The following is a 16,549-nucleotide window of genomic DNA, read 5'->3' on the forward strand; positions in this document are numbered from 1 at the left end:
AGATCCTTGAGAGAAGGCCACAGAAATCCCCAACACTTGAGGCATCAGAGAGAATAACAGACTCCAATGTAGCGACAGGTCACGTGGCACTAGATGACAGCTCGAGTTTGAGTTTCGGCGAAATGTGAATGAGAGGCTATGCAAACCAAATGAGATGGAATTAACAAATACCAAAGGCTTTTATAAGGGCAAATGGATCACTAAGTGGAGAAAGTCCTACCCAAGTAATTCCAAAAAAAAAAAAAGACCGAGGTCTATAGGGAAAGGCTCAGGAAAGGGCGAAATATTTCTGACCCAAAGGGAATGACCTACACATCGGTAGATGGAGACCTTGATACAAATCAGAGGTCAATGATAGTGAAAACTCTCAGAGAAAGTGAGGAGCAGTAAGAGCACAAGTAATCCAAGCCACAGTGAAGGGCTTGGGTCACCTGAAAAGGCATTGGGAATAGCAAAAAAAAAAGAATAAAAGAGCATCACAAACAGTGCAATGCCAAATACCTGCCAGACAGGAAATAAAACAGAAGACAGCATAACACCCGTATGAGCCCCATTACCTTTAGCCCTTCCTCTAATGGTGGAAAAACATCCCCCAGACTGATCATCTTATCAACAGAGCTTTGCCATAATTTCTCCAGGAACCAGGCAACCTTGAGCAATACCATGTGGTAGGGAGAAACAGAAAGCCTATCGTTACTTTGAGAACAAAATCATTCATGGTACAAGAAGCTAGGGAAAAATAAGCCTGGCATTCGCGAACAATGACAGAAAACTATTCATAACAAATGTCTGAATATTTAAGAAGAAGAACTCGAGTAGGAATTCTGCAATCATTTGCTGGCATAGCTAACAGAGAAAGTAGGGCCAACGATAGTATGGATGTAGGTTTCAAGTGGGCGAAGAGAATGTGCACATCTTTTATTATTATTATTAGTGTATTTACTGAGAGCAGACCTAGCTTCGGGAAGCAACGGAGCGCTTTACAATCATAGGGGGAAGAACATGATGAGGGAGGCAGAGAAACAAGGGCGAAGGGAGCTAAAAACAGGGGCAGAGGGCAGTTAGTCAGCAATGGATCTAAAAGAACACAATATCTTCGTACTGACCAAACTGAAAATAATTGTATTGTTGTATTGTATTGTTTATTTATATAGCGCCTATACAAAGGCAAGTGTTTTAACGTGCTGAAAGAGGGTGGGAACACGGGGAAAAAACAACAGTCTCTCAGAGCCCTTGAAACTCTGAGAGGATAATAGTCTGCACAGGTAAGTACATAAAATACATTTAACAGTGTGGGATACAGCGAATGGGCCTGACAGTGATTCTGCAATTTTAACAGTACAATTGAGTGAAGACAGGGAAGAGACAGACAAGGCGATATTCAGGTGCGGTGCGTATGGATCGAGAAGTGCACAGAGGGTCACAGGGAGGGGAGGGTCAAGTGCACCCGGTCAGTTGAGACTGGGATAAGTGCAGAGAGAGCCACTCTATTGGGTTAATTTCTCAGTACGTTGAGAGAGAATGGGGTGTGGGACACTGAGACAAGTGCGAGAGGACAGGCGGGGGTGCCTGGAACCAGTAAGAGTCTAAGGTACACCAGGCGGCCAGTCAGCATGCTGTAAGGAATAGGAGTGAGAGAGGTAAATGAGAGAGAGCTAGGTTAACAGGCTAGAGGGAGAGAGAAGGAAGAGAAGAGGAAGGTCTTGAGGAGTTTCTGGAATTTCAGGAGATCCGGCTCTAGGCATAGGGCGGCAGGGAAGCTATTCCAGAGGGCGGCACCTGCTGAGGATAAGGATCTTCCACTAAATCACTGCTTGGAGAACCGGCTCATGTGCAGAAGGTTGGAGGTAGATGAGCAGAGGGATCGTGAGGGATAGTATGTTGAATAGTTGAATAAGATATTAACTTATAGGTGGCCAAATAACCTACTATTTACTAATGGGTACGGACCCTTATAGGACCAACTACTTCAACTAACCCTGAGCATACTGATATGGTTCAATGCATTTCAATCAATACAGCATAATTACAAATACAAAATCAACGAAATTATATGTGTACATATATAAATACATAATCAAATTTGAAAAAAACCAACACATATATACAGTAAAAAATTTGGAAATTAAAACAATTCTGTTTAGTCCGATGCCCTATGTCTATTTTGCTTAGTGTGTAGATATTGGGTTCTTCTAGGTGCTCTTCCTGGTCTTCATACCATACAGGGACCCTGGTGTATACACAAGCAGTGGATCTAAAAGCAGCCAGGGGAGGAAACAGGGGGAGCAAATCACCTAGTCTCATGTAGGGTGGGGAGTGGAGGGTGTGTTGACCTAGGCATCATGGAGGAGCTCAGGGGAGTTGCTAGGTCTGGAAAAGACCCGGGGCTAAGCTGATGTCAGAACTGTTGGGACTGGGGGCTAGCTAGTCTTTTGGCTGTAGCTCCTGAGATTCTATCCGGGGCTACAACCAAAAGATCAGGGGCTATAGCCCCCTCAGCCCCCCCCTAGCAACGCCCCTGGAGGAGCTATTCCTTATAGGGGAGGTTCTTGAACTAATTCCTGAACTGTAGAAGCTAGGGGGTGAGTCTGATGCTGATGGGGAGGAGGTTCCAGAGTCTTGGGCGTAGATAGAGAAGGCTTATCTTCTGGTTCTTTCCTTCCTGCACCAGTGGAGTTCAAATCTGCACATGTCCTTTCTTTTGATGGATCGTAGGCCTTCAGAGACTCTGAGTTTCTCAGTGAGGTAGCTTGGGGACTTCAGGGAGACCGCCTTGTGGCTGATTCAACAGGATTTTCATATGATACGGGCTTGCAGTGGGAGCAAGTGCAGTTTGACGTGGGACAGGGCGATGTGGTCAAATCTACAGAGTCTTTGCATGAGCCTTGCTGTAACATGCAGGACACATCTTTGGGTGTCAGGGTAGTCACCAGAAGCCCTTCCAAAGGGCCATGCTACCATCCAGGTGAGAGAGGACCAAGGCGTGGACAGCAGATCTGAAGTTGCTTTGTGGGATCAAGGGCTTGGTAGTAAATACTATCCACTCCCAATCCAATGTTTTCTGCATACCCTGTGCTCTTTAGCGGCTGCACCCTATTATTCCTCTTTTTAAATATTGTAGGCTGTGTTTGATATTGGGCTGTTATTGGTATATGGATGGGGTCCCTGATTTTCCTGGTTTGTCCTTGACCTTTTTTCCCTGCCAATTTATTAGCATTTTAAATGCAGCCACAAAAGGCTCAAAGAGCCAACAGTGTAAATAAACTACTACTGCCACGTTCAGATGGCAGCACACCATTTTGGGTTGAAACAAAACTACCAGCTTCCCATGAAAGCAACATTGTGGGTCATAATACAAGACTCCTACCATCAGAGATAGCATCAGTGCGAGGATTAAGCCAAAACCAACACCTTTAGATAAAAATGCCTATGTTGGCAATACCAAAAACGTTCAATCTTCAGATGAAAATAAATATGCATTTTTACCACAATTATCATATTCAAATGAAATCACAACTGGAGTAATTAACCGCCAAACACTAAATTCGCGTGATTAAGGAAGGAACTAGGGAAGAGGCTAACCTCAGACAAGACACAATGCTGCAAAAGACCACAACAATAGACATATGCAATAACCACAAGCCAAATAAAAACAGCCTTTTCACCAGTCACGTATTTCAGTTGAAATCATAACTATAGCAAATAACCACGAGGCCATGTATAGGGGTTTGACGTCGATTTGTGGTTGCATTTGTGGAATTGTGCTTTTTAAATGACTGCAGTCCCCTTCGCGTTAGGATTTACATTGTTTGCAGACTTTTTTTTAGAAGTTGGAACCATAATTGTGTTAGTAATTCATGTGGTGATATAATGCCAGTTGGTGGATGTTTATATCGGTCCCTGTTTAATTGCTGTTGGTGTTTCTGTGTCTTCTGCGCATGGCTGTGTTGGGGGTTTCAGCTGCCTGGCACGGCAGTTCGGAGGCTGTCTATTCCCATGTGTGTTGTCCACATACCCAATTTGTGAGAAATCTCTAATGGCATTGGTGTATTTTTCTGTTACATGTTTGGCTTTGTACTTTCGGCTTTTATTTGTGCATGTGTGTTCATGGGTCTTTTTGTACCTGTATAGCCCCCTCAGCACCCCCCCCCCCAAAGCAACGCCTCTGCATCTAAGACTGTTAGGTACTTGATAATGTGCATGAAAGGCCCCATTGGGGGTTACTAAGCAGGGGACTGGCCAACAATTACATTTGGCTCATGAATTTACACCATCAGAGCATCAAGAGATGCATTAAGGGCAACCTCGTTGGTGAACATTTTTGTGGAACCAAAATAAAACTTTGACGCTCCTAAAATTGCTTTACTCAAGGGTGATTTATAGATTGATAAAGGCAGGAGGACCTATCAGTTCACATGCACGCAGATGTGCAATACACTGACCGTGAGCTTGTACAGACCACGTGTCTTCATGAATCACTAGCCAAGGTAACCAAATCTCACTCTGCCCACTCATAGACATGCAGAGGTCATGACATCTAGATCCGGTGCCCCCATCAGTTCCTGCCACATCCCCTCACTGGCACCTGACTGATGCTGAACCAGCCTCACCAGCCTCTCTGAGGCAATGGCTCCTTGACAGACTCACTCCAAATCCGCCTTCTCCACACCAGAAAATCCCCACCCCCTACAGCTTCTCAGAGGCCTGTCTGTGTCTGTCAGACTCTGCTCTTTCCTCCTCGGTTGTGTAGATAAACAAAATCTCTCGATGGTATTTGACCTCAACCTTTCCAACACTGCAATCCACAAGTCAAAGACCTCACACATGACTGGTGGTGTCCCCCCAATTCTCCTTCTAGAGGCACAAGTCAAAAATGTCGATGACTGTACCATCACTGATCTTGCAAAGGCACCAGTGTAACATATACTGGCCTTCAACAGGCCTACACCAACCCTGACTGGCACTATCCCAGCACACATTGCTCTCCTGAGAGTGCTTGAACAGTTTTCCCCACATGCATGCCCCCACTTGGTTCAGTGGGCCATTCACAACTCGAAGACTGCAATGTGTGAGGGGTTTAACATCAGAGATGCATGCCTCTGAAGGAACAACAGGTTAGGGAACAGAAGAGTGTGGTCTTTCCACCGGTACAGTTATGTCATACTCTTAGCCTCAGTATGTGTTTCTTTCATGAAACAATGGCTTACAATGGATTCGCCTAAAAAATTAACCCCGACAGGGCCCTGGAGGAACCAGGTCAACAGCAGGGGAGTAACAAACGCATTAGTTAAGCTCCACTAGCACGCACATATATAACATTAAATGTGTGTGTTTGGGGTGACCAGGATTAGGTGCGCTGTAGCTATAATGATCTTGATATATGTCTATCCTTAACTGCTGTGGTTGATGTGGAACTATAGGGTACCCCTACCTAAAATAAGCAAAAGAAAAAATAAATTTGCCCCATATACACGCGCTGTCATATACAAAATATTTCAGAGCAATGTGTATAGCTTGCTTAGTTGGGATGTAGTCAGAAATTGCCTACGTTGGCTTTCTTGTTGCCTGAGACTGATGTCCGGCCAACAGAGGCGTGTTTGCCTCACAAACTCTGAATACGGAAAAATGCCTCGATATACTTCTTGAATTCAATGTGGCCCGATAGCATTGCTCTGAAATTTGATACTGCGCCTTGAAAAGGACCTTTCAGGTCGAAACACGTGTCAGCAATCACAGTATCGCCTCTAGAATACAACATTTTGAACTTTTAGGTCTGAGTTTTCATTACCATATTGTGTATATGACAGCGCGTGTATATGGGACATATCTGGTTTTCTTTTGCATGTATAACATTACGCATGCGTTTTTCTCAATGAGTAGTTCAGTCTGTAGCCACTATTTATTTTTGCTTTTTTTTCAATCAATTTATGAAGAATTTATCTTTTTCATATATTTGAAAACATGATTACTACAAAGAGAAAATCACAAGCACTTACATTAGTTAACACATTGTGAAACAATAAACATAAAAAGAATACAAAAAATCCTGTTGCAAACAGGTGTGGATTGAACACTTCACTACAATCTGTTATTACATACATGAAGCTTGTCATGTGAGCAACTCATAGGGGGTCATTCCGAGTTTGGAGGTAGCCATGGTGCTATTAGCGCTATGGCTGCCTCCAAACTCTTGTCCGGGTTCTTTGAATGGGGACTTATCGGGTCATTCCAACCTTGGAGGACCTGGTAAGTCCCCATTCAAAAAACCCATCCCCATTCGAGGATCCATAGGGCTCAATGGGAATGGGGAGGGAGCTAATAACGGGCCCGTTATTAGCTCTGTGGTCCCTTAGCGGCTCCCGCTAAGGGCGGCTGGTAAAACCAGCCGTCCTTAGCGGACCTCAGAAAGCGGCGGTAAGGGGTTAACGGCACCGGCATTCTTACCGGCGCCGTTAACCCCTTAACGTCGCACTCGTAATGACCCCCATAGAGCTACAGACAACATAGTTAGAACAAAAGTGCATGTGTGTCTATCTGTAATAGAATCCAAACACTGGCAATAAAACAGTTAGTGGTTGTGCTCCAGGTACAAATGTGACCAATCCATGGTCACAAAATGAAGAAAGACCAGTCCAAGGAACAACAGGCACAGAGAAGGGACTGCAGAGGTGGCTGGGTAAATTGTAATGATTTTTAATGCTTATTCCATCTCTGCCTAGGGAAGTGAGCACAAGACCGTGAAAGCTTGCAAATAAGTGACTTTGTTAGCTTAAGTAAGCAATGAACTTCTTCTTTTGCTTTATATAGCTATATATATATATATATTTATTTATATGTACACATTTAGCTGAAGTGTATACAGTGCATGTGTGGTGGCGCATTGCATGACATAATGTTAGGTCCTGAACTGCAAGTGGGGCTTTACCCTGCAGTGTTTTACGTTTGGCGTATGCCCCACCTCCACCAACGTACCCCTGAATTGACCCTTCAATGCTCGGAGGCAGTGAAACACATTAAAGGCCAGTTCAACACGTTGGCCCCGTGTTGATTATTGCGCACTGAGGTGTTTGTTTCATTGATCTCTTTGGCTCCTTTTGGGTTTCGATGTCTCCGGGCCTTGGGGGTTAAGCCCTACTATGGAGAGATTGTTGCCATCCTGTAGAGTACAGGTGGTGGTCGTGGGCCCATTGTCCAGGCTAAAGGTCGAAATGTCCTGGGCCAATCCCCCTGCATTTCACGTTTACATCCGAAGAAAAGAAGATACAAATGCTTTCCTTTTCTTATTGTGAATTGTTTTATGAAACCTTACACAAAACAGGTTTGCATGAACAATGACAACTCATACATGTGATACAAACTAAATAGGACATCGACCTAAATACTCAACATTCACAATTCAATAGCAATGCTTTCATGCATGTATGACTGTAACATCTTCATGATTTAGCAACAGGTGAAAAACTTGAACGCGCCTTTTAAGACACTGCTTTCTGTTATATTGTAATTGGTTATTTATAATGCGCTAAATGGCCAGAGGTTTCTAAGCGCAAACCCGGGGATCGAACCTGTGTTGCTACACTTCGTCTTGCAGTACGTTGCCGCTGACCTATCCACAGCTCTCTTAAAAGCTCCTTTTTTGATTGCAGTTCTTTGGCCTGGTCAGACACTTCACGAGCGCTGCTGCAAAAAGTGTGTGTGTGTGTCCTAGGCCGCCTCCCTGCACCTCGCCCCACTTAGTTAGGCTGCTAGGGACCTTCATATTTGCTTCTGCTTTCTCGCCTCCTCTCCCCTGCTGACCTCCTGGCTGAATCTGAACTTGCACTGGTTACCTGGCTACCCTCTGATCTCGAGCCCAGGTCCCCCCCCCCGCCAGTTGCACACCTGCACTGCCCCCCTAGCAGCCCTTGCACTCGAGGACTGTTTCTGTATCCCTACAGCCACTCCTAGCACTTGACCCCTGATGTCTGCACTTATCCTTGCACTGGCCACCAGCTGTGCAAGGGTAAGTGCAACTTTTATTTATTGTCTTTATTTACTTACTGTTATCCTATGTACTTGCACTGTCCCTCCCTTTTCCCCCCTGCACATTTCCCCTTCCACCCTCCCCTGCACTTGCGCGATCTCAATGTCACCTGGCCTAGTAGGATCGTTATTTTATTATTTATTATTTATTAGCATTTATAATGCACGCAGCAGCCTGTTGTAATGTAGTCTTGTCATGTGATGTCACTGGCCTAGAGTGCTTGCTGACAGAATGTTGATGCATGAATGCAGCTCAGGATCTGTGAGGATCTGTGAGTGAATGGTCTGAGAGAGTCAGTTGGGGGCCTGAGCTGGGATGGTAGGATGCTCTTTGGGTTTTCTCCTATGTATGTTGGTCCAATGCCCCTCCTTGTCCCTATCCTGTACTTCATGCCTTGTATATAGCTGAAGAGAAACTAGATTGATGTATATACTGTACATCTGTAAATAAAGCTACCTCGAACAAGCGGGTCTTTGTGTGAGTGCCAGCTTTATTAATCACAAATAAGACTTTATAACACAGCCCTTGGGCATTGTGGCTCGTTGTCTCTGTCTTCCCTCTGTTTCCCCTCCTTTGCATCGTCGCGCCTTGAAACACTTGTGTATAGGCGCGTTATAAATGCCATATCATGTCATATCATACGCTGCACCGCCAGCAATGGAAAGGACACCACAATAAACCCAAGGACACCAATTCAGAGCCTGGAAAAGGGAAGCGCTGATCTTCTCGGCTGTCCACGCCTTCTGTTGCTTCACTGCCTGGTACACATACAGACACCTTGACCCACAGGCGGGCACGTGTTCATGGTTAATAACTGTAGGAGCGTCCTTAAAAATATTGACTGAAGCATACACTACATGGGCGATGTAGTGCTCCTCGGAGAGTCGCCGTGGCCTGTGCTCTCAGGGTCAATGTGTTCACTGTCACCTCCTCTGTGGTCCAGAGATGCAGACCGAAGTCAATACCACACTCCCCCATGCACACCAGCACGCGCAAACACACTATAATATACACACACAATAATACACCAACTCGTCCAGAGACGGACTATAACAGATTGACGTCCTCGAGCCTGCTCTAGTGTGTGTCGTCGGCTACACGGGAACCCCAAGTAACTCCAGAGAGTCTGGGGGCTTGAAATGGGGGTTGGATCATTGCAGATGCGATGTGTTAACGCGGCCCCAATGCGCTGAGACGGGGGCCTTTGCGAGAGGCTGAGGTGTGGATGTCTGAATCGGAGAGGCGCAAGACGCTGACCTGGCTGGGCTCTGTGTAATACACTGTCAGGTTCCCATGGTGATCCATGGGATGCGGGTTGCCAGGCAACAACATGAAATACAAAATAGAAGGCGCGCCGCCCGAGAGCATCCTCGCGTAGAGCCGTTTTAGACTTAAGGGGAGCGGGACTTTGCTCACAACACCGAACGAGCCGTTACCCTGACACTTTGAGCACAACACAGCCGCACACACGTCCTCATGCGACACCAACTCAAGCAAAAATCGTGATCATCTTGCAGAAGTGTACTCTATCACATCCTGCTGCTTATGTGAGCAAGACGCTTTGAATGCAGACGGCTGCTCCAGCAGCGCACGCCCGACTTCCAGGGTGCTGCTCCCAATAGCCTCCGCGTGCAACTTTGTCCACAAACCATCACTAAGAACACGTGACCCTCGAATCAACACGTGTCACTGTGCCCAAAGGCTCGCACCCTGGACACTTGCGATCCTCCTCCCGGGCGCCTCTACCACCTTCTCCCACAGGACTGAGAGCACGCCCAGATCCGTGGACAGCGCCGTGGGTGCGGCGGGAATTGCCACACGCTGCACTCCCGAGGCAGCGGCTTCAGTGTCGGCTACAGACATGTAGAATCCCCTCCCCAAAGCGCACCTCAAGCTCCGCTGCATCTCACCGGACTCATACACCTGAAACACCGCCCGGGTGATGCCTGCGCGCCACCTCTGGCACAGCCCCTCAACGGACAGCCCATCCTATGCCTGGCCTCCGCACCACCGCCACTAGATACAGCTTTTTCGCAGACTCCCTGGGGCACCCGCCCCCTACCTGGACTCACTGTTTAACCCCACCCTAGTGGCTAGTGTTTAAACTCTGGCAGAAGCGGGGGCTCCTCGATACCCCTTGATTGGTATCGAGGAGTAATCCAAACTATACTGAATAGGATACAGTTGGATCAGCGCAACACCACCAAATCGAGTCGGCCCACGAGGAACCAGCAACATCCGAACCCACAGGTATACAACTGTAACGGAATCATAAGTACCTGAACCAGGATATAGACCCCACTAACCCAACCCTCAATCTTCTGCATACTTACCCCACACAAAACCACACAACCATCTCTCTCCCAGCAATCCGCACGCACTTTACCACACCGCATCAACAACACATAAACTTCACCCACAGCACTCGAGGCTTTCATTCGATCCGATACTAGCACCAAAGCCCAGCACTCGGTGTATACCGAGCTGAAGCTGCCAACAGCAGACCACTTCTCCCACTCTCCTTCTCCACTCCTCCCGACTAACCCTACCCCACCCTTCCTGTTTACAGATCCGCCAGAGCGCCTCTGGACCACTTACGTTGGTGAAAGGGCGCTATACAAGTACAGCTAACATAACATAGCATAACATTGGGACTGGGGACCCAGGAAGTAGAGGGGCTGCAGACGTCGTCACCCATTGGCTCGGCCAAACTTCTCTCCCCCGCCAGGCATCTGGAGGAAGTAATCTGCGCACACTGCCATCACCACACCCATCTTGTGGAACTAATCTGCTCACACTGCTATGGAGGAACCAATATACTCACACTGCCATCACTGACGCCACATGGAGGAAATCATTTGCTCACACTGCGAACACGGAACCCACCTGAGGCAAATGTGCTCACACTCCGATCACTGACCCACCTGGAGGAAATAATGTGCTCACACTGCGAGCAGTGAGCCCACCTGGAGGAAGTCATGTGCTCAGACTGCGATCACAGCCTCCACCTGGAGAAAATAATGTGCTCACACTGTGAGCAGTGAGCCCACCTGGAGGAAGTCATGTGCTCACACTGCGATCACAGACTTCACCTGGAGGAAGTCATGTGCTCACACTGCGATCACAGACTCCACCTGGAGGAAGTCATGTGCTCACACTGCGATCACTGACCCCACTTGGAGGAAGTAATGTTCTCACACTTCTTTCGGGGAAGCAATATGCTCACACTGCGAGCAGGGAACACACCTAGAGGAAACAATGTGCTCACACTGCTATAGAGGATCCATTATACTCACGCTGTGATCACTGACGCCCACATGGAGCAAGTAATATACTCACACTGCGATCACTGCCCCACATGGAGGATGTAATGTGTGCACACTGCAACCACTGACCCCAAATGTGCTCACACTATGGTCGCTGACACCACCTGGAGGAAGGTATTCGCTCACAATATTGCTGTCATTGAACCCACCTGTTGGAAGCAATGTGTTCACACTGCTATCACTGATCTGGCTGCAGGAAGCAATCTGATCACATTCACACTGCTATTGATGTCCCACTGGTATTACTGACGCTATCTGGTGGAAGTAATGTGCTCACAGTGCTTAGTTCTGACTCCACCTGGAGGAAGCAATGCGCTGACACTGATATTACCGACGGCTACCTACTTGAAGCAACATGCTCACACTGCCTAGTGCTGACTCCATCGTGGAAGTAATGTGCTCACTATGGCCTCCCACTGCTGCCGCTGATCCCACCCAGAGAAATCAATCTTCTCACACTGCTATCACTGATCCCACCTGGAGGAAGCAATGTGCTCCCACTGCTTTGGCTGAACCCAACCTAGAGGAATCATTCTTTGCACACTGATATCACTGACCCCACCTGGTGGAAGACATGTGCTCACACTGCTATCACTGACCCCACCTGGTGGAAGACATGTGCTCACACTGCTTTAGCTGAACCCCACCCGGAGGAGTCATTCTTTACACACCGCTATCACTGACCCCACCCAGTGGAAGACATGTGCTCACACTGCTATCACTGACCCCAACTGGGGGAAGCAATGCGCTCACATTAATATTGCTGACCCCACCTGATGAGTCATTCTTTTCACACTGCTATCACTGACCCCATCTGGATGAAAGAACCTACTCGCACTACTATTGTTGACCCCACCTGGAGGAAGCGATACAGACTTAGCTCACCCCCACGAGGACATAGCATGCACACACTGCCACAGCTCGCCCTGCCCTGCTGCCACTGCCGCGGGGTCCGGGGGCCAGCCTGAGCCTACCTTCGATGCAGCAGATCCGCCAGAGCCCCGAGTGCGTCAGGTCCCCCTTGGTCTTCTTGGGCATGTCGTCCAGGGTGATGTTGGTCCCGTTGCAGATGTGCGCCCTGGAGTACAGCCAGTAGTCGGTGCCGATGGCGATGGTCATGAGGCTGAAGGCGGCGAAGGCCCCCACCGTGGTCAGCAGCATCTGGGCCCCACGGTCACACCACACCATGCTGCTTCATAGTCCCCGGGAGGGCCCGGGGAGCTGGGGCGGCGGCTCGCAGCAGCGGGCACTATGCATCTCCCCCGGGCGAACTCTGCGGGAGTGGTGCCCGCAGCCCGCCCCGCTCCAGAGCACCGGTGGACATCGCGCAGGAGAGTTCTGGACCTTCTCAAAGTGCCAGTCGAGCAACTTTTAAAGAGCGAGCAGCGTGCAGCTTCCAAACACTGCGCAGGCAGCTGTGCCCTCTCCTCCGGTCCCACTGTCACTGCACGAAGACGAACCCTGAAATCCTAATTTCCATCAATTCAGAAGAAGCATTGAGTAGCACGGGGGGGGGCTACTTGTATTAGGCTCCTCCCAGGCCACGCCCACGCCTGACTGGGGCCAATCGGACACAAGTATGCAAAGTGCGCAGCATGTGCCTTTGCACTGTGGACCTGAGTGAACGTCCCTTCCGTGATGATCGCTACCTGTGGGTACAGGGCGCTCGGTGGCAAGTCCGCGTCTCCTTGCACAGTGTCACCTCGTGGGCAGTGTTTTCGTCCAGAGTCGAATATTGCTCCTCGTGTACACCCACCTTGCAACTTCCCCAAGGAAAAGCGTGCACGTCCACTCCTATGTGAGAAGCAGTAACCGCATTACTGATGATTCGAAAATAACAAACCTTGTCTCTTGTCCTGTACAGAGAGAGTCCTGTCGCACGAGGTTTTACGCTGGGGTCAGGTTATTTTGGCTCCTACCTTTTCCACGCAAGTAGACACTACTATTTAAACCCCCACCGTCTATGATTTCACACAATGTAGTGCCACATCGCGCAGACTACAAACAGAATATTGGAATTGGAAAGCCTACTGGGGCCACACCTCTTCATGCCGCAGGCGCTCAGCCTCCCTTTGCTGTAAATAACAGATGTCACTTCCCCAACTGTACATAATGTATTGACCCCCAGAGCACGAAATACAACATCACTTCCCAGAATCAGAAAAGTGCCATCTCCAGATCTTGTATTCAGAGTTGCGCGGCAGGAGCACGAACCTCCTGAGTTACCTTACTGAGCCAACGCAACAGCACCACGGGCTTCTGGAATAGGACACAGCAATCTATTAGAACAAGTTTCCCTGCTTTGCGCTTAGCTCTCTGGGTTTTCAGATCACTGCTACTTGTATTGTTTGTCCTCAATTCCGGTTGTCCATGCAGCTGCCGGAATAACGCCGTCCTCGTTCCTGCCAGAATATCGCATTTTACTACTCCAAATAATGGCGCAACAACACTGAGCAGTCCGGGCTTCAGCCTCTCCCCACCTCCACCGGAAATGTTGGGCTATAATATATTGACTCGGCCTGGCTGACCTGCAGCGCCCTGGACGGAGAGGACACAACACGCAGAATAAACGGCGCCTGGGCTTCGCTGTTAACTAAGGCGCTGCAATTACTAATGTAAAGCATTTCACTGTCAGCACCTGCATTCATATGCATAGATTCAGGGCATTTTCTAGCAAATGAAGTGTCCAGGGCGGAACACTGGAATGCGCCCCGTCCAGCCTGACTAGCACATGTAACTCCCAAACTGCACATCTGTGTCGCGGGACAAAACCCCTCCTCAAAATCAATCAATCATTGCTATACAAATGTAGCTGGTTTCCTTACATTTTGATTTAAGTACTTTACAGAAGAGATCTAATTAGCAAACACAGCTGTTGCTGCCCAAGTAAATGGCTCTTCTGTCCCCTGCTCTTAGGGAAGGCCCTGCCTGAATGCAGTTTCAAACTGTCCATAGTGACACAGTGCAGTGTGCCAGCCTCCCAGTGTCTGAGGGCCCACTGGCTGTGTGTTGCAGGAGTTCTGTTCATGCCACCTCACTTGTATTTCGCAAGGGGCAATGCTAGACTAACCATACACATTATTTTCTGATAGACGGTTCTCATTCCAAGGTGGAAAGTCTGGTATGCTCCTATTGTACTCTTTCAAAATACCTGTGTGAGAGCAGGAAAGGTGGCAAATAGCACCAATGAGTGTTCCTGTCTGCTTTGTATTGAATCACAGAGCATTTCTCAGATCTCTATATTTTACAAACAAGTCTGTTAGGAAAGGATTGTATGTGTGAATATCTAAATACATAACAGACACATGGTTTGGTGCTCACAACCTCAGAAAGATGAAGGGCCTGCCAGCCATTGGAACTTGTGTAGCCCAGTCTTGTCCCATGTCAGAAGCAAGCAGGTAACCTGTGGGCTATTCATCAAACACTGCACATTCAAAGTGGATTTCCTGAAAAACAATCCAACACTTACTGTGGGTCTCCTTTCTCCCGATCTCCACAATCAATGCTGCCACTCAGGGTCCAGGGGGGCACCTTTCATTCCGCCTTCTGTCCCGCAGCCGAGAAGCCACGTCTATTGTAGAAAATGGTAACACAAGCCCAGCAAGGTTACCATAAACCACTGTCCAGGGAAGACAACAAAGAAATCAGGAGCACTATGGGTAAGTGACGGGATTTACACTCGGCTAAAAGAAAGTGAGTGAAATATTAGAATCTGTGGGGGAATGCATAGCAGGCCCTAAGATATGTGAGGCCCTGTGCAGCAAATGACCTGCAAGCCCCATCATTTGGATATGTATTGATCTCTCGTGCCCACACAAAAGCCCAAACTTTGGTCATTGCCCATGCTTGTTTTCTTTGCGGGCTGATGGCTGGCAGACAAGGGCTTGCAGGGTTTCGCTATTGCAGTGGGAAGCAGGCCACCACCGCTCCACTGTCGAGGCCAGCAAACATATTTATGTAGAGGCAGCTGCTGACTGAAGGAGCCAGGAGGCCATTAACATGCTAACGACACAGGGCCCCCTGTCACCTCTCAGACTGCCAATGCATAGGGACAGCCGTGGGCGGGTACTGGGGCAAGGGAAAGTGGGATGTGGGGGTAAACCATGCAGACCAGTCCGAGACACGACGTAAAGATCATGCGCAGAAGTGCCCAGTGAGGAAGCACAATTTCAGCAGACCAAGGAAACAAACAAGCTGTGTTTTCCCACCAGAGCTGTCCACTTCCGGTTAACACCCACCGCCTTACACCTCGGCTGTTATAGCAAACATGGGCGATGAATGAAGCGTGCACTATTTTAATAGCTGAACGCTACCGTGAAATAATGGGATATCCTAAGGAGTGTTCCCGACGAACGGAGCAGAAGGATGGGACTACATTTTTTTGAAAGAAAGAAATACAGTTTCTCCTGCAACATTTCTCACAGAGGCATGTACCTAAAACACACACCGTTTTCACTGACATGATGAACATGGCGACAGCATCGATTGAAACTAAAGCGCTCCATCTCCCGCCATGAAGGCATTACAGTCATATACTGGGTGGCCGGAATCCAAAAGCAGCCACCAACAGAGAGAGGTGGAGAGGCGGCATGGCGCAAAACCTGATGCAATACCACGTGCCTGGGCATCGGGCACGTAGTATTACGTTACGCAAGAGGCAGCACCTGATGCCGCTACTCGCCCTGTCAACCCCAGAGCAATCATGCCCGCTCCAAGGCAATTGCGCCCCCTGGAGCAATTCGAACATGCACCAGGGCAGTTGCGCCCCCTGGGGCAATTGCGCCTCGGGCAGACGCCCGCTTCGCCCGTGCCAAGAAACGGGCCTGCATACATTTTTAGACAATTGATATCGTGATCTGGGTTTAGTTCTTGCATGCCAGCGGAGTGATTGGAAGGGTAGAGAGGGTTCAGGAGACCGCTCATTCTTACCACAGTCCTTGAGTGGGTGCTCTCAGACTTAAAGGAGAGAGTTTTAAAGCTGCACTAGAAGAGTTTCATTAGATTGAGATTGCCCACCAGGATTTGAACCATCCAACCCACAAAACCACATTAAAGTGTTTTGAAAGCACACGTCTTGTACTGGTATTTGCTTTCCATATAATATTTCAATGTAGATTTTGGGTTAAAAGGTGCACACCTTTTATACTTTGCCAGCAGTGCTCTAGGAAAATCGCTGGTTTGGAGATCTCTGTGTGAGACA

The 16,549-nt window shown here is 48.3% G+C and overlaps 1 protein-coding gene across 1 annotated transcript in view; it reads right to left on the reverse strand.

Moving 5' to 3' along the window:
• Positions 1-12,789, reverse strand: part of CACNG4 (calcium voltage-gated channel auxiliary subunit gamma 4) — a 760,913-nt gene extending 748,124 nt beyond the window's left edge. Inside the window, exon 1 of the mRNA XM_069655045.1 lies at positions 12,324-12,789. Coding sequence (XP_069511146.1) covers positions 12,324-12,537 — 214 coding nt within the window. The 5' untranslated portion in view covers positions 12,538-12,789. The remainder of the gene's footprint in view (positions 1-12,323) is intronic.
• Between the last annotated feature and the right edge of the window lie 3,760 nt (positions 12,790-16,549).

This window comes from Ambystoma mexicanum, chromosome 3q, assembly GCF_040938575.1.
Source record: "Ambystoma mexicanum isolate Mex_15411 chromosome 3q, UKY_AmexF1_1, whole genome shotgun sequence".
In the NCBI taxonomy this organism is placed as follows: domain Eukaryota; kingdom Metazoa; phylum Chordata; class Amphibia; order Caudata; family Ambystomatidae; genus Ambystoma; species Ambystoma mexicanum.